This window comes from Diceros bicornis, chromosome 2, assembly GCF_020826845.1.
Source record: "Diceros bicornis minor isolate mBicDic1 chromosome 2, mDicBic1.mat.cur, whole genome shotgun sequence".
NCBI lineage: Eukaryota > Metazoa > Chordata > Mammalia > Perissodactyla > Rhinocerotidae > Diceros > Diceros bicornis.
In genome coordinates, this window is record NC_080741.1 from 47,437,054 (window position 1) to 47,460,890 (window position 23,837).

General features: G+C 40.5%; 1 protein-coding gene across 2 annotated transcripts; it reads right to left on the reverse strand.

Moving 5' to 3' along the window:
- Positions 1–2,645: 2,645 nt before the first annotated feature.
- Positions 2,646–20,610, reverse strand: LZTFL1 (leucine zipper transcription factor like 1). 2 transcript variants are annotated; one of them, XM_058556673.1, is made up of 11 exons: positions 20,509–20,610; positions 15,226–15,350; positions 12,991–13,185; positions 11,791–11,851; positions 10,605–10,676; positions 9,279–9,344; positions 9,118–9,195; positions 8,957–9,022; positions 7,016–7,192; positions 5,836–5,939; positions 2,646–4,752 (listed from the first exon to the last, which is right to left on the reverse strand). In XM_058556673.1, the coding sequence occupies exons 1-11, from the start codon at positions 20,509–20,511 to the stop codon at positions 4,734–4,736; spliced, it is 966 nt and encodes a 321-aa protein (XP_058412656.1). In that variant the 5' UTR covers positions 20,512–20,610; the 3' UTR covers positions 2,646–4,733. The 2 variants fall into 2 exon arrangements, with proteins under 2 accessions (XP_058412656.1, XP_058412662.1); XM_058556679.1 differs by lacking the exon at positions 8,957–9,022 and having other exon boundaries at positions 20,509–20,609.
- Between the last annotated feature and the right edge of the window lie 3,227 nt (positions 20,611–23,837).

A 23,837-nucleotide genomic window follows, 5' to 3' on the forward strand; every position in this document is an offset into this window, starting at 1 on the left:
CATTAGCTAGAACTTCCAGTACAATGCTGAAAAAGAGTGGTGAGAGGGGACATCCTTTCCTAACCTTATCTTGGTGGGACAGCTTCAAGTGTTTCACCATTAAGTATGAGGGATGGATCTTTTCATCTCTTCTCAGTGCCCACCAGAGAACATCCATTGCAGAAGGTGCTGAACAACTAGGTGAACAGATGACTTGTCCACAGATGTCAGCCAGCCCCTGTCCTCAGCTACCTCAGTGCCTGCACAATGAACCTAATGATGAAGTAGTCATGGTGGTAGGGATGGAAGCTGTGCATGGGCCCCACAGCCCGGGCCCCCCCTCAACAATACTCATTTGGCTACTGCTGCTGCTGAATATCCAAACTGTCAGCAGTAGAAATTTGTGCTGAGCCCTTCATATAGTGTTATCACTCTAGGAGAACAGTCAGTCCATTTGTTACAAGTTGATTACATTGGACCTCTTTCACTCTGGAAGGCGCATTCATCTTTATTGAAACTGATATGTATTACAAACATGGGTTTGCCTTACCTGTCCACCATGCCTCTGCCAGTACCACTATCCGAGGCCTCACGCGGGATCTTGGATAACATAGTCTCAGACCAAGGAGCCCACACAAAGCTCAAAGAAGTATGACAATGGGCACATGAACACAAGGACTATTGGTCCTATCATATACTGCAGCACTTGGAAGTTGCCAGATTATTAAATGTTGGAATTACTTTACATCAGATAATGCCCTATGGGGCTGAGGTGCTGTCCTTCATGATGTGATATATACATTGAACCAACAACCGGATCACGTAATTTGGGGAAGCAAGGGGTAAATAGGAGTGGCTCCTCTCACCATCATTTTGTTACTCACTTGGGGATTTTGTGCTTCCTGATTCTGTAGCTTGAGGCTCTGGGGATTAGTATTCCTGGTCCCCAGGGGTTCTACCAATAGACACAGTAAGGGTTTCACTTAACCCAAAGTTATGACTGCTGCCTGCTCATTTCAGGACTCTTCAAGTCAGTAGACCAGAAGGCAAAGAAAGGAGTTACCATACTGGTAAAGGGCAACTGACCCTAATTATCACGAGGAGCTTAGGTTGCTGCTACACAATGGGGCAGGAAGGAGTACTTCTGGACTTAGGATTCACATGGGTGCTTCTTGGTGATACTTGGGGATAACAATAACTGGGAAATTTCACAACTACAACATGACAAGAGCAAAATAACCAGGGGCTCAAATCTCTAAGAAAGGAAGGTCTGACTCACCTCACTAGGCAAGCTATGCTGACCAGCAGATGTGCTGGGTGAGAGTGAGGGGAAATCTAGACTAGGCAGTGGAAGAATTTGGAGATGTTTTCCATGCAGTGTCTCAGGGGGTCCCCAGCACGATTGAGCCCCACTTGCCCACAGTTGTGACTCTCAATTTGTCTCAATTCCTCATTCTCCCACAGGACTTCCTGGATTCACTTCCCAAATCCTTATCCTACAGGCTGCATTTGGGAGAGCCCAAGTAAGACTCTTTTCAACAAGGTTATCATGAGATCTTTGTCAAGCACCTTGCTGAAATCCTGATATACTATGTCTCTCTCTCTCTCCTAAACCACAAATGAGTTTAGTCTGCTATGATTGTTTGCTAGTGAGACCCAGGCTGGCTCCTGGTGATTATAAGTTTCTTTTCTAAGTGCTCATGAAAATCCACTTAATAAGCTATTAATTTGATAGTAGGTCCATTGTTACTTTTTAAAAATTATGAAGGACTTTCAAATTCCAATTTTGCTTTGTCTAACACTGGTAGTTTTTTATCTGTAAAATACTGAAACATTTTTTCTATATGGTGTTGAAAACTGTTTTGTTTAAATGTTATTGTCTAAACACTACTATTTTGGGGACGGCCTGGTGGCGCAAGCAGTTAAGCGCGCACGCTCTGCTGCGGCGGCCCGGGGTTCGCCGGTTCAGATCCTGGGCGCGCACTGACGCACTGCTTGGCAAGCCATGCTGTGGCAGCATCCCATATAAAGTGGAGGAAGATGGGCATGGATGTTAGCCCAGGGCCAGTCTTCCTCAGCAAAAAAAAAGGCGGGGGGAGGATTGGCAGATGTTAGCACAGGGCTGATCTCCTCACAAAAAAAAAAATAAATAAATAAACTACTATTTTGTTTAAATATTAAATAATATTTTGCTGAGATGGCTTTTATTTCTGCAAGACTTGCTCATGAGAGAAATCATGTCTTAAATTTCTAATGGCAATGCTTTAGAATATAAGCATTTACACATAAGCAAAAGGAAATCATTAATGCCGAATTTTTGCAATCCAATATATCTAAAAGCACCAAGCATTTAAAAATGTAAACATCTTTATAAACCCTTTGGAGTTCATCAGAATGGAAACAGCAAATAGCAAAGGTTTTATCAAAGAGGATTACAAATTTAATGGAGAGTAATATTTTCCTTATAATGAGTTATGTAGGACATAAGCAAATGATCATTAAACATTTATTTAGTATAGACTCAAAATGTAATACATAATAAGAAAAAATAAACACTTAAGTGTCGAACAGAAGAAATTAATAACAAAAAATCTTTACATTAGACTTTGTCAACCAAAGGTTTGAGTCCTAATTTAGCAGGAACCTTGAATATTTAAGTTCACTAGTGCACAGTCTACACAGCTTAGCACACTGAAAGTTCAATTGGGGCTTGGGCCAACATTCTTAGAAACCAAAAATATATAGATTAAAAAGGATTTCTTTCTTAGTTAAATGAGATAAATCCTAAAACTAGGGAAATATTCAAAAATAAAAATTTAAAGTTGCATTTTGCTAAGGGCATGAGTTAAAACACACATGCACACAAAACAGTGACAAAGCCAAAGCACAGAAAGTATATATATGTGAAAGAATCATGTGGATTTATGTAAGGAATATTGTATTTGTTTATCTTAATGTAGGGCACAGTTAGGTTTTAAGGTATCAGAAATACTTTTGAATTTATTATTGAACTGAAACACACTATACAGAATATTTCAAAGTTGCTACCAAAAAGCAAGTTGAAATTCTACCTGGCAATATAGGTTTCTCAGCATATGTTCCTTCCCTACAGGCATCAAATAAAGAAAGGTGTAGGGAGGAAATAATTAAATGGTTTCTGAAGGGGACACTAGCCATTTAATCAAGAGTTCTGACTCAGAATTATATAGAATATGCTGGTCCATAAATAATGGAATAGATTTTTGGAGAGAGTATCAATTTTGGGCTAAAGAAATAAAGGGTGAGACTGGAACCCCCAGCGAAAGCTCTAAAAGGACACAGAAACTGATGAGTGACCTGAATAGTGACACAGAGGAGGAAAAAATACGCAGCAAGTGCTGGCTTGTTATTAGATTTTTCCCTCCCTCCTCTGATTCATTCATCTTTTTAAGACTGCCTTCTGTGTCCTTTTGGGGGGAAATTATCTTACCCTTTATCAATTTGTTCCTTCAATATTTTAACATGAAGTCTACAAGAAAAATAACAAATTCGAGTATTAAAAACTTGAATAAAAGTAAATGAGCTTTATCCTCTGATCAGTAAACTCTTCTTGGTGAATAAAATCTTCTCTTATTAGACAGCATTCATTTAGGGTGTGACACTCTGCTTTTGGAAATGGGAATAATTACTTCCAACAATGTGTTAAAAGTAAGTACTTTCCTTCTGAGGCATTACAGCTTTATGAACATTATTTTATTTACCTTTAGAGTATACAGTTGCATTACACAACTGCAGATGTGATCCCTAATTTCTAATGATTTATCCAAAATCACTCAAGAAAAAGCAGGACCAATGGAAATATAATCAAAACCTCTCGAAAAAGCAGTTACTGTAGATGCATATAAATAAATAAACTATACTCGAAAGTTGATTCGGCGATCCGGTAACTGATTTTACGTTGAATATAAGTCTTTTTAAAAGTTTTCTTGTTTAACATGTAATCTAAAAGAATATTCTAGAAACTGAAGTATAGATTACACTTATTCTGAGCCTAGATACCTTCTCAACTATAGAAGTACAGGATGGATCTGACTTCTCCATCAGTAATACAGACTCATGACAAGTTGTGCTGCAAAAAGTGCCTGAATCTCTTCTCATAAACATAGCATTTAGCTAAAGAAACCAAAGAAGTTAACTGAATCCTCATGTTCACTGTTAATTTTCATTATAACTGGTAAAAATGCTGCCTATAATAGACAGTATTGATATTTTCAATGAATTCATATTTTTTTTGATGATCAAGTAGAGAAAATGAATTAGATTTCAGTTTTAAAAATAAGATTTGTAGTAACTATCTTTAAGAACTACATTTATTTATTTTTACCCTGGGGAATGCACAAGTATGGACAAGGCCAGCTTTTACACTTACTAAAAAGGTATACTCTTTATACTAATGCAAAAGAGTAAGACTCTTCTTTGCACTCTAAAACTTGCTTCTTCATTATAAAGAATTCTCACTGCATTTGAACTGAGACACTGGAGCCCTCTGCAGAAAGGAGTGTGGGACGATTGGCCAGAATCAGTCCGTAGGCTTTCTCTTTTCTCAGTTAAGTAACTGAAACAGGAACTCTAGTTCTAAATATTAGAAGCAAAGTTTAAACATTAGAACAATAAAGAGAGGGATTCTTAACAGACTGCTTCAGAATACATGCCTGAGGCGAGAGTGGCTTGTCCTTTCATGTTGTGGCAGCTTCCAGATGAATCTTCTTCAATTTCTAATCTTCAGATTCATATCTGGAAAGAGATATGAATTAAATTAGGAACACAGTGTCATGACACTTTTTGTTGCTGTTGTTACCAAATGAGTTTACTTGAAACATCTCCAAGACTAAACCAGACACACTGCATTTTCCACTTAAGATAACTGCTATGGTACAGTCAGATACCTTTAAGGCAGCATGCTGGTGACTCGGGGGATTCCTGCCGCAGGAGGGAGAGAATGCACCTGACAACTGCTAAGATACCTTCAGACTCCAAGACTCTGTATCTGGCATTTAGATCTACGATAGCTTAGAACAGAAATTTACTAATTATCTAAATGGTCAGATCGGCACAAAATGTGATATGGCTATGTGAGTAAAGGGTTAACAAACCTCCTTCTTATAGGACAAATGTGATCTTGGATTCACTTTCTAGCTCTGTCCCCCTGCAACCCTGATAAAGGTAAAATGTCAGCTGAGTTTCCAGGCAAAATCGCTAATGACAACAATGCCCCTGAGCAGTAGACTACACGTAGGCCAGGACAACTGTGAACAAACTATGAATAGTGTCGGGAGCCACCGCTTCAGGCTTCCCTCTGTGGGTGAGTTCTTATAACCAGACGTGTCCTTACCTGGGCATCACGTGGTTCTACCAGAGATACCGGTCTCAGGTGGAGCAGGGGCTTCTAAGCCACAGTGGCTATGGCACCCACCCACACGGACCTCATTCTCTAACACTAAATTGTCACTTGAGGGCACATATGACCAGGTCTTGGACTGCTGCAAGGATACCACCGAGGAAAAATGCCTAACGCTGCCCTGCCAGCTTGCAGTGTTTCCTGTCTGATACCTGCTAAGTGAATCCACTGCCAAGAGCAGCCTACTGCAGTTGTGTGGGACTCTGAAGCTCTAGCCGAACCTAAAAAGGAGCTCTGGTAGGCACTACGGACAAGGCCTAGCTAGAGCTCCTCTGCTTTCCTCAGACGCAGGCTTCTGGACTACACGACAGAGCAACTACCCACCGGCCTGACCTCTCTGGACACAAGCTTAGATTTAATGAAGAACAGATATCAACCCAGTGGAGAGACAAATTCAGAAGCAGGATTGGATGGCTTACTTTGCCAGTCTTCTCCTCAGGTCTTTGATTTGGTCATTCTTCCTAGTAAGAATCTCTTTCATGTTTCGATAAGCTGCTGTTTGTTGGAATTTCTTCTCTAACTCCTGCGTAGTGAAAAATGTCAGCCCATTACTAAGAAATAGTTAAGGAAAGAAATAACAAATCTGATGAAAATGTATATTTTTTTGCCTCAATTTTACTAATATTGTGCTTATATTCTTTTCTGATTTCTTTTAAAAAAATATACTTATATAAAACTAAGACTATCTAAACTTTAAAAATACATTCTTTCAAATGAGAAGCCAATAAAATAGTAATATTTTCCCAAGTACAATGTTAGCAAATAACTCAAACATACTATGCCCTAGACATGGGAAATATATTTGAAATAGTAAATTAATTTTCAAGCAAAATAAGCACAATCCTTTTTCCAAATCCCAAAGTAGTATGAGTATTTTAGGAGGAAGATTTTTAATTTAGTTAAATGTTAGCTCCCATATTCTTTTTTAAATTTCTTTTTTGCTGGGAAAGATTCTCCCTGAGCTAACATCCGTTGCCAATCTTCCTCTCTTTTCTTTTTCCCGTCCCCAAAGCCCCAGTACATAGTTGTATATTCTAGTTGTAGGTCCTTCTAGTTTTTCTCATGTGAGCCACTGCCACAGCATGGCTACTGACAGACGAGCGGTGTGGTTCTACGCCCGGAAACTGAACCTGGGCTGCTGAAGCGGAGCGTGCTGAATTTTAACCACGGGCCATCAGGTCACAGGCCACTCATATTCCTAAGAGTCTAATCTCCAAAGTGATGAACCCAGTTCTCTACATATTTCATATGAATTAAAAGGTACAGAATCCTTTAAAAAGGCCACCATTCCTCTGCCAGGCTGTGGGGGCCGCGCAGGAAGAGCAACACTGGGGTGCAGGGCAGTGGGTGCAAGCCACCTGGGGCGGGGTATGTTACCACACCAGGGGAAGGAGTGGAGACTTTTCATTATCACAGATATTGTAGTGTCAAAGATGGAAGATTTTCAGTGTCCAGAAATGATAAATCTTTAGAACACATATTGGCTAATCCTTGATGAAAAACAAGGTGAACCCGCAGTGGCCCAGTGTTTCCCTGAGTTATACTTGTTCCTCTACACTGCATTCATCCCTTAAGTGGACAGGAACAAACAAATCTGACCTTCTCAGCCAGGCTTAGCTGCTCCTGAACTCTGAGTAGGTCGTGCTTGGCTGTCACTAGATCCTCCTCCAAGGACTTCTGGTTTTCTGTCTTGTCATTAAGTGTCTTCTCAAACTCACTCTTCAAAGCAGCAACAGTGTTTTCCAAGTCACTCAAGTCTTGGACCTTTATAAAATCCTATTAAAAACACAGACATTAACATAATTTCATGTCAACACCCTAAACAGTAACTGTTTTAGCGTGATGATTCAACAGCATGAGATGGAAGCACGTGAGCCTCCCCTGCCAGCCTGGGGAAGCTCCGGCTCTCTGAGGGTTGCACGGTGTCCTGCACATGGCAGACAGGGCTCACTCATTTCCAGATACGTAAAATATGATTTACGAACTGCTGGATTTCTGAAGAGGAACAAGGGAGAGGTGAGATCCTAGATTTGACAAGGTCGTGTGTCCCAGAGTTGGGGTGGCAATTGGTTTCATTTTTGAAAAGTCAAGTTAAAAAAAGTCCTGGTGAAGAATTTTAAATGATACAGATGGAAAAATAATAAAATCAATACAATTTATATCAAAAATTTAATAGACATATGTTTTGGTTATTTACAATAAAATATGAGAGCCTAATTAATGCTTACTGGTTATATGGTTAGCTAAATTTACAGGTTTTTATACTAATTAGTGGTATGCATGTTCGCACCCTCGGTCAGCATAATACAACAGCTGGGTCTTCTCTCCACCTGGATTTTGTTTTTGACTGGATAAAACTTATAATAGGAAGAAGAATTGTACTAATAAGACAGAAAAATGGTCTATAATTGCTAAATATGAAAATGAAGCCGTACTATCAACAAAAGAAAAATTCCTTACTCATTTTTGAAATCCGGTCTTTAAAAAAGATTTTATTTCATTGCAACTAGTGAAGGAATGTATGCATTTTGCTTTTGCCAAGATCTTAAAAGTAAAATTGGAGCAAAATCCAAAATGGCTTTTAAAACAAATTCATCATCCAAAAATGTTGGCAATTGTTTTACTTTTGAGAAATTATAAAGCTGTTCTAGAGTATTTAGCTCTTTGTTTTATAAATCTATGTATCGTTCCTGGTCTATAGTGATTGAAAATCATATACATTTTCCTTTGTTTTTTTAGCCATATAAGAAGTATCCTCCTGTTTTAAAAATACCTACAGACGAAATGATGTAATATCTGAGATTTGCTTCAAAAAAAAAAAACAGGGGGAGGGGAGAGCAAAGGAGAGGTAAATATGAAACAGACTGGCTATGCCTTGATGATACAGCAGAGTGATGAGTCCTGGGGCTGCATTATACTATTCTCTCTACTTTTGTATATGTTTGAAATTTTCCATAGAAAAAGCATAACAAAAGTCTAATGAAGTAGGTTTTGGGATTGTTTAGTAGACACTTACAATGACAATACAACCATCAACAAAGCCAGTGCTGCACTGAAAATTCACTCAACTGGTCCTGCTGACATGAAATCCTGGTACGGCATCCAGCCTCAATGGAAAGGCCACAGAGGGCACAACTGTGCACAAGATAACTTCCAGCAGGTGGAGCAATACTCAGTCATTCCTCTCAGACAAGCCTGGACAACTTCAACACTGGGTAGCACGGTATTATACAAGTACTGCTAGATATAGATGGGTGTGAAGATGCACAACCAGTAAATTCATTCTATTTTGTCGTACTCACCGAAGGCAAACTTAAGTGATAATAAGTTCTGTATAATAAAACCCCAATACAAATTCAATTAACTGAAAGCTCTTCCTTTCTTTATTTCCTTTTTCCCATTGTAATTGGAATGTCAGAGTGAAAGGGGAAAGAACTTTAAAAAAATAAATTTAAGAATATCTTGTATGCCAATGGGCTCTCGGGACATGTGAGGGTTGTGAGCTGTGTATCTGCCACTCTGCCCTCCCCCGGCTCTCACCTGGCCTTTCCTGGGCAGGATGTCCGGAGGCAGGACAGTGGCAACTCTCTCAGGGAGTGGCAGGGGCTGGGGCATAATGAACAGTAACTAAGACTTAATATTAAGTTTATAACCCTATTCTATTTAGAAAATGTGAAAAAGATAGCTAAAACTTATTTTACCTTTTGATTTCCTTGATAAAGCTGTAAATCTTGCAGTGCTCTTTCTAGTTTTGACTTCTCATCCAATGCATTTGTTGCCTACAATCAAGTTCAAAAACACATTCAGCATTCAGTCTGTAAGTAACTCTTTCAATAATTTTGTTCAAGTATTTCTCAGTTACCTGTATTTCAATGGTCTTCAGCCTTGACTTCAATTTCTCATTCTCTTCTTGAAGTCTTAAAATTTCCTTTGAGAGTAAATTCAAGTTTTATTATTTTAGCCAAAGTATTTTTAATACTTGAAATTACTTGTTTCACTTAAAAACTTAATCTTTAAATTAAATTTAAATTACATAATAGCTCAAAAACCTGCATGCACTGGTTATTGGTAATATTCCAATTTCACCTAGCCCACCAGCCTCAACACCTCTTGAGTCATCCTTGGCTCTAAGACTTCTAGTTCCTTCTTTCATGGTCTCTCAGACTCTTTTTATCCCTCTGTTCTCAGCCTTTTTCCCAACTCCCCCACCCCTGCCATCTTTCACCTAGCTGATCCTGCACCCCTTGGGTCTATTCTTGGCCTACACTGCACACCACTTACCACTTATCCTAAAAACACAGTCTTCATCATTCCAATACTCTATGTCCAAGCCCTAAATGGTTGCCACTGAGACCACACGCCTTTGCTCTTAAGCAGCTCCATCATGCGAGTCACCTGTCAGTCCAGTCTCATTTCTTACTATGCTCCAACACACACATCAGCCCAGTCAGCGAGCAGTGCACTGTGTTTCAAATCATGCCAGCCTCATTTCTGCCTCTGACTGTTGCCCATTCTGTTCCCCTGCCTGCCATGCCCCCTTCTCTTCCCTCTGACAATTTAATCTGTCTTCACCTTTCAGCCCAGCTCAGGAACCACCTTCCCAAGAGCCTGTCCTCAACTACTCTTATCCACACGGAAACTGTCTTCTCTGCCACCCTGTGGCATCAGTGGCACACAGGTTACCATTCCCATCTCTGTTTTTAGAATATTAGTTCTCCCTTCCCAATGAGACTGTAAGGTTTTCGAGGGCAAAGGGCCAGGTATTGCACTTCTTTTTATCTAATAATATTTAGCATAAATAATGTTGAGAATACAGGAGTCATGAAAAATATGTGTATATTGGTGATTAATTTTTATAAACCTATTAACAAAAAAAAAAATCTCTCGTTATCACAGATCATAAACTTCAAATGTCTATCAGTAAACACAGTCCAAAATTCCGCGCTCTTCACTTCACCACGAAAAGATGCAACCAGGAGCTGCTTCAGACTCTTTGGAAGGTAAGTATGCCCTCTTCTGGCCCACCGGGTACCATTAAGTAAAACTACTATGACGGCTTAATTACCCTCAGGGGACCAAAGCCTGAATCGACCTCCTTCCACCTCAGTTTCTCTACCCTAGAGTTGTGCAGGCAATGAGAATACATAATTAGGGGGTTTGCCATTTCTCAAAATGATGACAACATTACCTTGTTTAGGAGTTCTGCTGTTCCACCTTCATTAAGTGGAGCAAGTTTTGGCTTTATGGTATCTATGATGGGCTGAAATGAAATAAAGAAACCAAACTGAAATCACCATAGAATAAATCAGGTGTAATCACTGAACACTTGGACTTTCTAAGTGGAAGACACTGTAAACATGTCCACTGGATGTCAGCTCCACAAGTGTGGGGACTTTCACTGTTTAGTTCTCTGCTACATCCCAGTGCCTAGGACAGTGCCTGGCCCATAGTGCCCAATATAAGTTAGAGATAAAAATGAAATTCATCCTCCTCATATCTTCTTAAAAAAATATAGATGGAAAAGAAAGGAGGGAGGGAAGGGACTCAAAACCAGAGGAGATACAGACCCTAGTATCTAGGGACTTGGATTTTACCCTCTGGGAGCTGAAACAGAGATTTCTGCATAAATCCCAGACTCTGGGAAAACTGTAACATTGATGAGGATTTAGGCAACTACATTACAGATGAATAACTTGGCACAAATATTCTGGCAGTTTAGCAATATGTATTAAAAACAAAAGAATCCATGCCATCTGACCCAGAACTTCCTTAGCCAGAAATAGGTTCTAAATGAATAACTGGAAAATTATTTTGTATGTGTATGTTCCTGGATTCATCTCAGCGGTTTGACTCTCCAACACCAGGGAGTAATTATAGTGCATCTATACAATGGAATGTTAAGTGATCATGGCAAAAATGAGAATGATTAAAATAAGAAATAGGTAACTACTAGTACTGTCTCCACTTGACAGAAGAGGAAAACGAGGCTCAGCCATCTCAGGTACCCTGCTCAAGGTCCCACAGCTAGGGAGTCACAGAGCCAGATGTACACCCAGGCTTGGCTGACCCCCAAGCCTGTGTTCTGCATCATCTGAATGAAGAGCTTATATGGCTGAGTCAGACAGACTACAGGGATTTCGTGTGTGTGTGTGTATGAGAGAGAGAGAGAGACAGCAGACAAAAACAGTTTTTCATAGTTACTTCCAAAGCTTTTCTCCTTTTGCCTAAAAATCTGAGAGGCAATTTTTGAATTCTGCTTTTGAGTTGAATGCTTTTCCTTGAGAGTTCTCACTTTAGCCTCTTAATGCTCTGAGTGACTTGAGGATTTTAAATACAGGCTATTAAGGTATGGACTTAGAATGACCAAAAATTACCTTTTTATTTGAAGATGTAAATTCTGCTTTTTCAAATTCTGCAACTTGTTCTAATAATTCTCTTGAAGATAAAAAACAAATATGAAAAATATTCATTTGAAATAGATTTGTATCACACATTAGAAAAATAAAATCACTGGTACCAATCTATTACATGCCAGAGAGAACAGAGCAAGATGAACAAAACTAATTATTATCGAGGATATAGTTGATATATCTATATCAATATAACTATATAGGATATTTAGTTATAGTCGAGGATCCAAACCACATGGACTCAAATTTGAACATTCCACAGCACCTAGTATTTTGCACCTACTGAGTGTACAATATAATTGCTAGAACTAAACTACAATGTTAATACAAATATGTCTGAAATTTGTAGTCAATTTTTTTGTATTTTTGAGGTGCTATAGGGAGATTGCCCTATTATGTAATATGTATTGTTAGCTAGCAGATGTTCAAGAAAGACAAACTGATTTTAACAGAATAGTCTTAGAAAAATGGAATTAGTTCATGATATCTACTGAAAAAGAGTATGATCAATTCTCAAGACAGACAGATGGTTTCGGGGTGATCCACCTGATCATTTCTTTTTATTTGCAAAGGTAAATGAGCGTTGACTGTATGAAAGCTTATAGAGTGAATGGCAGTAACTACTCTTTTAAGCTTCTTCGTATGTCAGTTTCTCAAAGTTTTCTCATCAATTACCTACTGACAGTTGGTGAGTTATATGGTTTTCCTTCCCTACCCCTACATCTCCTATTTTATCTTTAAAATATAAGAGTATAATTTTGAATGCAAATATTTAGAAATAAACTTCCAATACTACTGAATTGATAAATTTGAATTAATTTTTCAACTGTTCCATAATCTTTATTTCTTAGTTGACCTATCTCTAAAGACTTATCACACTGATCAGGCTAATAAAGATATCTTAAAATAATTAATAATAGCCTGGAAAGCAATTCCATAAATCTCAAAGGTCTTTATAACATGTAGGAACAGTAGAAACAGAGAATTTTGCAGAGGATGTTAGTGGCACCTAAGAGATCACTCAGTAACTGGATGCTTTGCTGCTACCCTACCAGCATTTTCTCACACACCAGCCCCAGGAAAAGCAGCAGTGAAGGCACTCGCTAACTTTTACGATCATGCTTGGGCCTCGACAGTCATAACTGCAGGTAGAAATTTTATTACCTGTTTTCAAGTTCAGAGATATCTGTTTGTAGCTTGAGGTACCACTTCTCAGCCTGCGAGAAAAGCTGCCGCAGGAGTAACACATTGGTATAGGCCGTGTTGATGAGCTCGGACTCCACCTCACCATGGACCACAGCCTGCAATCCGTTCAGGACTTCCAAGACTTCGTCTACGGTGAAGGTCTCCTCCACCAGCCTGAAAACCAACCGCGATCCAAAAATTCAGGATAAACAACAAAAACCATTTACAAAATAAAACAAAACTTAGAAACCCACATTTATGTCATCTAAAGGATTAAAGGGTTATAGTGAAAATCTCTCTGGGAACCATCTTCTTTATTAATAAAACAGACTGAAAAAAATTTAAGCTCAATTAATTTTTGATGTCTATTTAAACAATTAAATTGTGGCTCCTTCTTCAAATGTGCACATCCTTTAATACAAGTACATGCTCAGAAACATTTCCCAAATTATATACTTTTTTCTTTAGTTTTTCAGTTTAAAATTTTTTTTACTTTAATCTCCCCTAACATTAGTCTTATCACTTTTAGAAATTTCAAAAGTCACCTGGAAAGTGTAATTTCTCCTTTCTTTCTATTATTTGTCTAGCATTTCAATAATTGTATGAACTATTCACATGTTAGTAAATGCCCATGAGAAAATCAGTGGTAACTATATCTTGCTTCTCTTAGCATTCTTGGGACCCAAAAGAAAAAAAAAACCTAACATCTTTAACGGAGTTAAAGCTCCAGTGACCACTGACCATTCCATAAAAATGAACATCATCAATAGTATTAAAAATCCACTCTCACACAGAGAATGTCTGAGTTGGAAGGGAATGTCAGAGTCATCTTCTTCAATCTCCTCACTTTACAGATGGAACAAAGGCTCAGAGGAGTGACATGCCCATGGTCCCACTCAACCCCACAATCACTTCCAGCACTCTTGGCAACATGCCCTACAGCCGGATCCTTGGGAGAGCTTCTGTGCGTGCCCCCTACTTTCAACGACAGTTTCACAGTAACACAGTGCTTTCCTCTCCCTGCCGCCGCCCTCAGAGTCTCTTATCCATCGGACACTCAGCAGGTGAAGAGCAACCGCCTCAGGTTTATTTCTTCTTCACTTCCAAAAAGACATAAGGGAATTGCACCAAAGTCTTATCACAGTTATACTCCAGTTAATATTATTTGATTTACCATTCTTTAATGTTTCATTTAGCCAGCAGAATTTAACTACTCTAAAAAAATCAAAACTGTATTTTTGATGAAAGTCCTTATTAAATCCATTAACAATCTTTCTATATTCTTTAATAGAACACAACAAATCTGCTTAAAAAATGTGCTTTATTTTGGCAACACCTGTTCATTATTATGAACAACATTAAGGTACTCGGATGCATAAAGTGAGTAATAAAGTACCTTCTCTGCCTGTCCCACAGCCTCACCAATTAAATGGTTGCTGACATCTGCTGGAGGTTAGGAAACCAGATTACCAGATTAGATCAATGGGTTGAACAAATAACGGTCTACTGTTGATGGTCTCTGCTACCGAGTGAAGTTCATGGCTTTACGACAGTTGTAGCTCTCTTTTTCATTTACGTCTTACTTGACATTTAAGTGTGCCAAAGTCTGATCCCCAAGGAATCTGATGTCTCTTTATTATTCAGTCCTTTTCTTTGGTTTCTCTATTATCCTGTAGATCAAACATAATTTTTCTATGGACTTTAATTATCTTCCATTACTGGTCCAACCAAACTAATTATCATCTCTTGCTACAAATCAATTAACAATTTTGGTATTAGTCAGCAAGCTATTCACGGTTTCCTGCTGTGTTCCCCTCTCCCAATTCAGTATGAACTGCATAGGTGTTTTCTTGCTAATTGTCATGTCTTATGGCTCTAATCTTTTAATTAATAACTCAAGTAAATAAAGTTCTGGAATCTTTAATACAGCAAGCCAATCATTAACCTACAAGCACTTCACAATTTCCTGACTGCCCTTCTGAAACTTTGCAATCCCATAATTATCATACGTGCATGTTTGATAATAGATTGCTCCCACCACAATCCAATTTCCTGAGTTTCACATTTCCATGACCCTTCATATAGCGGCTCTCAGTGAATAACTGATCATGATAATCCCAGCAATGGTTTGTATGGCCTCTGCTATGGCATCCCCATACTGGCTACCAAAAAGGATCCATGTTCCCAGTGGGTTTCCTTAGAGTCCTCTGATACCTGCTCTCCTTGAGGTCTTGGAAGCAGGAATCTACAGTTTTGAGTCTCAAGCCTCTCTTTGAACGAGCAAAACGCATATAATTAATAACTTCATTTTGATGATGCTCATTTAGGCCCAATTCTGCCTGAAAGAGAGAAAAGTAATGTAATTTGTTAGTCTTGAAGATGTAATAAAGGAACCAACAATGAAAACATACAGGATCTCCTGTGGTGGAGACTGCTAGGTGTCCACTAAATTCTGTTTTTCCCTTCTTCCAGAGTACAGGGCTGCCCAACTAGAGGACACTTCCCAGCCCTCCTTGCAGTGGGGTGTGGCCATGTGACTATTTCTCAGCCATGGATGTAAGCAGAAGGGATGAGGGCTATTTCCTAAGCCTGGGCCTTAAGACACAGGGTGCACCTTTGCCACACCCTATTTCTCTGAAACCTAGGGGTTGGGGGAACAGCAAGATGAAAGGGACCTGTAACCCTTAATGACTTCGTGGAGCAGCACTGACCCACTCACCCAACTGAGATGAGCACTGAGGTGGCAGTTAAGTGAGAGAGAAATAAACTTCTTTAAGCCACCGTTTTTTGGATCTCTATTAAAGCACCTTAACCTTACCCTAGTTAAAACAGCTTTAGAAAATATATGTGGTTTTGAAACAGCCATTAATTGGTCTTGATTTTAAACCAGATGAGAGCTTGACAATTACGAACTAGAGATTAATGAAGTTCTTTTTCATTTTATAGCTATACTGAAAATTAAAGAAGGAAATTATAAAATTGAACATCTAATATAGGGGACTAAATGAGTCAGAATTATCTTTATTTTAAGAATTAAAACTTGATCTATCGTAGCCTTCTTATGGGAGACAAAGATCTAACTTCCAAGCCTGTTTTTCAGGCTTTCCTCTCACTCTCAGCACACAGCGTTGCCTCCAATACTGTGGAGGCCAACACCAAGGTCACTGGGCATAATCTCCTTCCCCCACCAAGTCCCTCACCACAGCTTTTCTGCATCCACATTCTTACCTCCTCCCAGCAGTCTCAATTTCCTTAGAACATAAGTCTACAAAGGCAGGCCCTTGCCATTTCTGGTTCCGTGAGGTATCCCCAGTACTTCTCATAGTGCCTGGCACACAAAAGACAGGTGCCCGACAAATGAACTTCAAGAGTGTTCCACCTTTTGAAGGTCACTCCTTCAGGAGGCCCTAATCTGTTTCGTCCAAACTCCTGGGGGACTTTATTTAGCCAATTATTCCCCTTCTCAAGACACTATAGGTTTCTTCCTCCCTTCAGGCTATAGGGAAGACTACGCATATAAACCTCATTCACGCTAAAAAACAAACAAACAAAAAAACCCCAAAACCTGAGATCCCCTCTAGCCACCATTGCATTCTATTCTCCACTTCCCTTCTACTCTCCCTATCTCCGTTCTATCATCTAAACCAATATGCTACTCAAATTGCTTTTGTAAAGCTCACCAGCAACTTCTTAATTACAAATCCAACTAACATGGCTGATGCCTTGCTCTCAGCTGACCTGCTCCCTTCTTTGGTTGCTGACCCCACCTTTCCTTCTTCTTCTTTTTTTTTTTTTTTGTGAGGAAGATCAGCCCTGAGCTAACATCCATGCCAATCCTCCTCTTTTTGCTGAGGAAGACTGGCCCTGGGCTAACATCTTCCTCCACTTTATATGGGACGTCGCCACAGCATGGCTTGACAAGCGGTGCGTCTGTGCACGCCTGGGATCCAAACCCAGGCCGCCAACAGTGGAGCGCCCACACTTAACCGCTATGCCACAGGGCCGGCCCCCACCACCTTTCCTTCTTGATCTCATTTGTAGGCTCCTCTTCTTGGGCTTGCCTCTTAAATATCTGTATTTCCCAGGGCCCTCCCCTTGGACCCTTACTCTTCTCACTCTGTATCTTTTCCTTGATGACATAATCTATCTTAAGGTTTCCACTATTACCTATATGCATATGACGCTCAAGTACAACAGGCTGGCCTACAGATATGTATCCTTGACTGCATGATGCACAGCTCCACGAACTCTTTTTCTCCTCCTACATTGTATTTAATATTTCTACAATTCAAGACACTAATGTCTAACAATTGAAGAACTACCCAAGATATCATGATGCTCTCTAATAGTTATTTATCCAGTAGACTAATGCTTCAGAACAACCAGTTGAGGTATTTTGTCAAATGTAAACCAACACATTTCAGGTATGTACTTAAATTTCATGACTCTACCTGATTTGATTAAACTGGTAATTAAGATTTTGCCTTAGGGCTAGACAATGTGGAAAGAAAGAAGGAAGAATTTTCTTATGTTTTGGTTTATATTGTATTTATCCTCAATACAACCCTATGAAAACAGTAATAGTCCTACTTTACAGAGAGAAAATTGTTGTACAGAGAAGAAATTTTTCCCAAACTACTGAAAAAGTAAGTGGGAGAGGAGGGATCTGAATCAGGCAATCTAACTCCAGAGCCCTCACTCAACTCTGCTGTTTCAAATCCTTTTAGAAATATGGCAGAATTTAAATAAATAAGAGAACATATACATGTTAGAGTTGCATATGCACCTGAGTTGTGACTCACAAGGCAGATTTCCGCTAGGCATTTAAAAAAAAACCCAAAACTGAACACCTACGTTAGAAACGATGTTATTTCTTATAGTCACAACAGTATGAGCAAGAATATCCCACAATTTGGAAATACCTCAAAACAATGTCGCAAGTTGTTAAAAAAAAACCCCATAAACTCAAATCCTCAATCATTCTTCATTGTTTATAGTACATATTAAATCTACAATCCTGAGCCCTCCAAACTCCCCAAATCTTTCTCTAACACTGCTTCCCAGGACTAGTCTGCTCATCAGCTCTGAAGCATGACTTAACATTTCCTGCCTATACTTTCACTCTAGTTACCTGATCCTTGACTAAAACTACTTCTCCATTCCTGTTTAAGAATCTGAATCCTACCCAGTGGCGTGCTGGTAAATGTTTAACAAGAGGCTTGGGGAGTGGGGGGAGATATGAAACTCTGCTTTGTAGCCCTTGCTGATTTCCATGGTGTAAATACTCCCACCATGGCTGATTTCAAGCTACCAATATAATGTCACTGAATGCAGAGGTGAGAAGACATGCATGCAATTGGCTCTCAGCAGGCAGTACAAGCATGCTCCAGCACATCACTGAATTCCTACCCATCCTTCAAGACCAAACTTATTCTGTGAAGCCTCCCAATATACCTCAGTAACTCTAGTTATGCCTTCCTCCAAAAACTAGCACATATCATCTCTGCTGCTTATCTGGTGCCACCACAGACTGATTACTATTAGTTGTCTTTTTTTTTTTTTCCCCAGGCGTTGCTTCTCCAACTAGACTGTAAGCTCGTGAGGGCATGAATCATTTCTTACAACACACAGCTCCTCATACAGGGCCTTGTACAGAGTAAGTGGCCAATTCATATCTGTTAATTATTTTCTCTCCTGTCAAGAAGAGTTAAGATTGTCCTAAGAGCAAGAAGAAAAAATTACTCAAACTGAGAAGGATGAACTTTAGGACAAAAGACAGAAAAGTGCCTCTAAAATCGAAGGGAGTGAAGACAGGGGGCAGAAACGGGCAGCTGAGTTCAGTAGGAGAAAAAGCATCAGCTCAGGAAATGGCTTCTACTTCCGCATATGCACACATGTACACTCTACATACCCGAGTCAAATCGCTCGAGAAATAAAGGAATAGGTTCATGTGTGGTATAAGCAGACAGAGCACTGGATTAAAAACCAAGTTTAAGTCAAGTCATGCAACTGTCTGTTACCAAATCACTTAACTTCATTGACACCAGTTTTAACATCTGTTAAATGAGAGAGGTAGATGTGATGATCAGCTCTAAAATATTTAGAAACAATGGGAGGTATCCAAATAGGTAAATCAGAATTTGTTTGCATTTTGTTACAGAAATATCCTATTAAAATAATAAAAAGAGGTAAAAACATAAAGCAAGAATCCTACCAGAGCACTGCCAAGCTAGCGTCCTGAAATTGTGCCATAAAGTGAGGGGGAGGGGCATGAAGGTACCAGAAATGGTTCCCTGTTCCTGCTGATGCCCAAAAATCCACATACAATTTTACTCTGCGAAGTACGAAGAAAATGTAACAATAAAAATGAGCACAATCTAATAAAACCTATCATACATTGAGTGTTTAATTTTTAACAGGTGCTGTGCTATTTATTTTATGTGCATTCTCATTTATCATTTTAACAACCCTAGCACAATTATTATTACCTGCATTTACTAATGAAGAAACTGAGCCTGACTCCAAAGCCTCAATTGTTAAGCAAATTGATAGAAAGGAATGACAGAAGACAGAATGGGAGCAGATGTCAATTTTTTGTAACATTACTATCATCATTTTTTCAACCAGTTCTTCATATTTTAGGGAAACCAAGAGAATGAGCGGGACAGGCTCTAAGCTCAAGAAGGGTAGGGAATGGTCTGTTTTGTTCACAGCTGTAACCTCAGCTGCAAGAAAGTGCTTGTAACACAGTATGGGCTAAACAGGTTGCCGAGGTATTTCAGTAGCCCATTTCAGTGGTGCCCCCAACCCTGGTTTCATTCCTTTTTATGAACACTTCAGTACTGTGCATTGTTCTAAATACGGTTGCCATTTAAGTTTGCAAGCTGAATCTGCTGGAGAGATTAATGGGATATGTTTTAGCATACACGAAAACGTGGCCTCTTTTGAACAGGTGAAAACAAAAGATATGTCACCCAAGTTTCCTCAGCTGTAAAATGGGGGGCTTGGGTTCTTAAAGTCGCTTTCACATCAGAAAGTTGGATTCAATCACGTTCTCCCTTCTCGGCTCATTAACACGTAATTGTTTATGCTGCCAAAGGGTTTGCGTGTTTGTGTGTAAAAACTCGGAGTTTTGGGAATCGAACGAGAATCCCGCCCTGCGCCTTCTGCTGGCAGCCGGTTCCCTCCAGCTCTCTTCACCAGCCACCTGCGAGGTGCGACTTGGCCCGGACACTCCAGGCAAGGGCGAGGAAGGAAGCGACGCGGCGAAGCGAGTCTGCTAGGAGAGAGCTTCACCTAGGATTATCCCGGAAGGGCTTCGGCCGGGGTTAACTGAGCCTCCCGCATCCGGCGCAGCCTCCCGTCCTCAGGGAGGCCCAGGAGGGAACTCAGACCGCTGCAGGCCAGGCCACCACTCCGGGCCCCCGCTCTGCGTCTCCAGCCCCGGCCGCTGCCCTCTCCTGGGCGCAGTGCGGCGCCACCAGGCCGCCTACTCACCATGGCGGCGGGCGGGCGTCAGCAGCCTAGAGGAGCGGGAGAACCCAGGCAGATCCTCGCCAGGCCCGGGATCGCCGAGGGGAGCCGAACCGCAGAAGCTGCGGAAGGAGCGCGGGTTGTTTAGAAGCCCCCGGTTGCTAATGGGAACGGAGGCACGTGACTCTGGAGTTATGCACTTTTATTGGTCCTCAAGATCACGCGACAGGAAGTGCAGTGTGCCTAGCGGACCGCCGCATGCGCATTGGCTTCCAGAGCCGGGAAGTCCCACCTTTTCGCGCCACGATGACTTCGGGGCCGGCCGCCGTTGCCAATGGTAACGAGAGGGCTGCCGCCGGAGCGTCGGAGGCTGGGTTACTGTGAGGATCTTGTTCCTCACTTCTCGCGGCCTGGCGGCCCAGAGGGTCAGGGCCTCGACGCTGAGTGCTGAGCTTTCAACTATCTCATGGGGCGTGTGTTGCGCGCGCCCGAGACTTGTTTCTCTTATCCGGGAGGTCCTACTTGGCAGAGAGAGGCCAATAGCACCAGCGCTGCTAGCTCCTGGGTAGAGCTTTGAGCGATCCTCCCCCCTGGGCCGCCCCCCCTGCTTTTTTTCTTCCTGGTAAAAATCTCTAATATAGCACTTCTTCCCTTAAAAAATAATCGCAAACGGAGTCGGTGAAAAAGCAGTGAATTTCAAACTATTATACCTAGAATCACCAGGGAAGCTTGTTGAACAAATGCTTCCCTGGCCTCAACCCCAGAAATTCTGAATCACGAAGTCTAGCTTGGGTCCTTGGAATCTGCAGTTTTTACTGACACTCCAGGGGTGAACACGGACCGCTTTTTAAGAAACACTGTTCTAGAAGAGGCAAAGGTGTAGGATGAGATAGATTATTGCAAACACCAGGGGCTTGGGGTTGGGTGAGCATTTCAGCAAGCTCAGAAGACAGAAACGTGAGCCAGACACTGTCACTAGGGAGGCAGTGAGAAGCTAAAAAGTGATCTCAGCGCCAGACATGGAAAAGAAGGAGCATAGAGGGGGGAGCTTTCTGAGGATCTGCGAAACTTAAAACTGAGGAGAGAGATTTGGCATTAGCCCTGACTCATGAATGGATAAGCTAACTTAGATAATGCTTTTTGGGTGTATGTTGATTTTGGCCACTACACAGTGCAACTTAAAATGGATCACAATTGGGACCTAAAAGTCTAGAAAGGATTTTAGAGACCTGGCTCCACCTGCTTAATTTAGAGATGAAGAGACTGAAAGCCAAAGTCACATGTCCAAGACCTCAGAGGGCTAGGTGGCGGCATCTGAGGCCCGAGTCTGTGATGAAACTAATGCAAATATGTTTTCAAGAGCAAAACCAGAAAGCAGGTGTGAACTATTCTGGTACAGTGGATCTTAAATATTCTGGTTTCAAGAATTTCATTTTTCTTTTCATTTCTTGTCACATTCATTTTATTCAATGTAAATGATGTACCAAATTATGTACAAAGCTGAGTAGTTGTCCCAAGAACTGAGCTCAATACTTTGTAGATTTGAAACTTTCATTGCTAGAACAAAGGAGTAGCAGACAAATTCTGTAGAATAAAGCTAACTTACAAAGGGATGATGTGTTTAGAAATAGAGGGGCAGCAATGAAAACATGTTTTTCAGTTAAATGGTCAATACAGTAAAATGGAAATAATCAAAATGGATAATTTTCAATTCAGACAAAGTAAGAGCTAGAAGGAAATAGTGTTTTCAGATGAAGAAAGGCAGCTTGGAAGAGTAAAGGGTCTTGCTCAGTAATAGAGGCAGCAGAGCCAGGTCTGGAATCCAAATCTCATGATTACTGGCAAGAGTTCCTTGACCATTTAGTCCCACCCAAATACAGGTGACAGGGCTTTCTCTTCCTAATTTATGCCCTGGATGTAAAGCCCCTCACCCTCTGGTTAGGGGAGCTTCTGAGCGTCCCATGACTGTTGAAAAGCGAGGGGAGAAAGGGCAGTTTTCCAGTTTGCACGGGACTTGGCAAAGTATTGGGGCACAGTCAGGAGTCCTTCACTCGAATGATCCGGGGCTAATATGCAGGCAGTCGCCTATGGAAGGATCTCAAGCCTCAGGGACAAGATGAGCTGATAAGGCTCCCCTGTGTGTAAGCTGGAGCACTCCCAGGCATGGAAAGATAGTCTGGAGGCATTGGACTGGCTACGCCCAACTTCACTTTGGCCTCCCAGTGGCATCTGGGCAGAATCTCTGTCTCCCTGCAAGGTCTATAAGGGAAGATTCTCACCTGCCTCCCCATCATGACCCCCTCCAAGCTCAGTTAAATTTCTGCTTTACCATGCCATCTCTCACATTTCTGTTCGGTGAGTGTTGACTTTGATAATAGATGCCATTATTTAGTGCCTACTGTGGGCTAGACATATTCCATTCCAATAGTTAATCCTCGCAATCTTTGGTTCTTTCTTACTACAGTAGACTTTCATTGAATTCATATAGAGAGCAGGTCACTTTAGTAGGTGTTGTGGATGTAAGATAAAGAAGGAATTTAATAGACATTTTTATGACATTTAAGTAAAGTTGTTCATCAGTTTGCATTTCTAAGAAACTTAAGTGTATTTTCCCACAGGCAAACTCCTGAGCTTGGTGAGTGTTATTATTAATGCAGGGGGATCAAAGCAGTGGGTGGATAATGTGAATATTTCATTTGTGAGTATGTTTGTGGCATGGGGATTCTTAAAGTTGTTCTGCAAAGCTGCATCAGCTAGTTATTTTAATTTAAAATTCTATTTTAAATCTAAAATCTTCTGTTCCAGGGATGTTATGATATCACTGTTAGCCAATGTACCCAGCTGAGTTGAATATGGTTACATAAGCTGTCTAAACAGTGTCAGCAAATATGAATATGTATTTGGTCTTAAATTGATGAGTTTGGCTCATGAAAAGGCTGAACTTGTGCTTCAGGTTGTTTACTAGCGTGGGTTGGTTACCAAAGTAAACAGTTCCAGCTGTGAGAGAAAACAGCTCCACCGTACTTTAATAGTGAGCTATTTTTTTAAATTGCTGTGACAATTTTAAAAATGTGTGCGCGTGCACGTGTGTGTGTGTGTGCGTGTGTGTGTGTGTGTGTGTGTGTGTCGATTTGGAAGGACTAGTTGGGAGGCATACAGAGAGGGCAATATATATCTTTTAGCATAATTCAACATAAATAAAATGAAGATCAAGTCTGTCTTTTTAGATTATTACAAAATGAGACTCATGAGTTTTCTAAATTACCAGTCATAACACTGGGACTACCAGTTTTGGGGTGTTTACAACCTAGGCTAAGCAAAAGGAGGAATGGGAAGGTGATCATGGTCTCCTT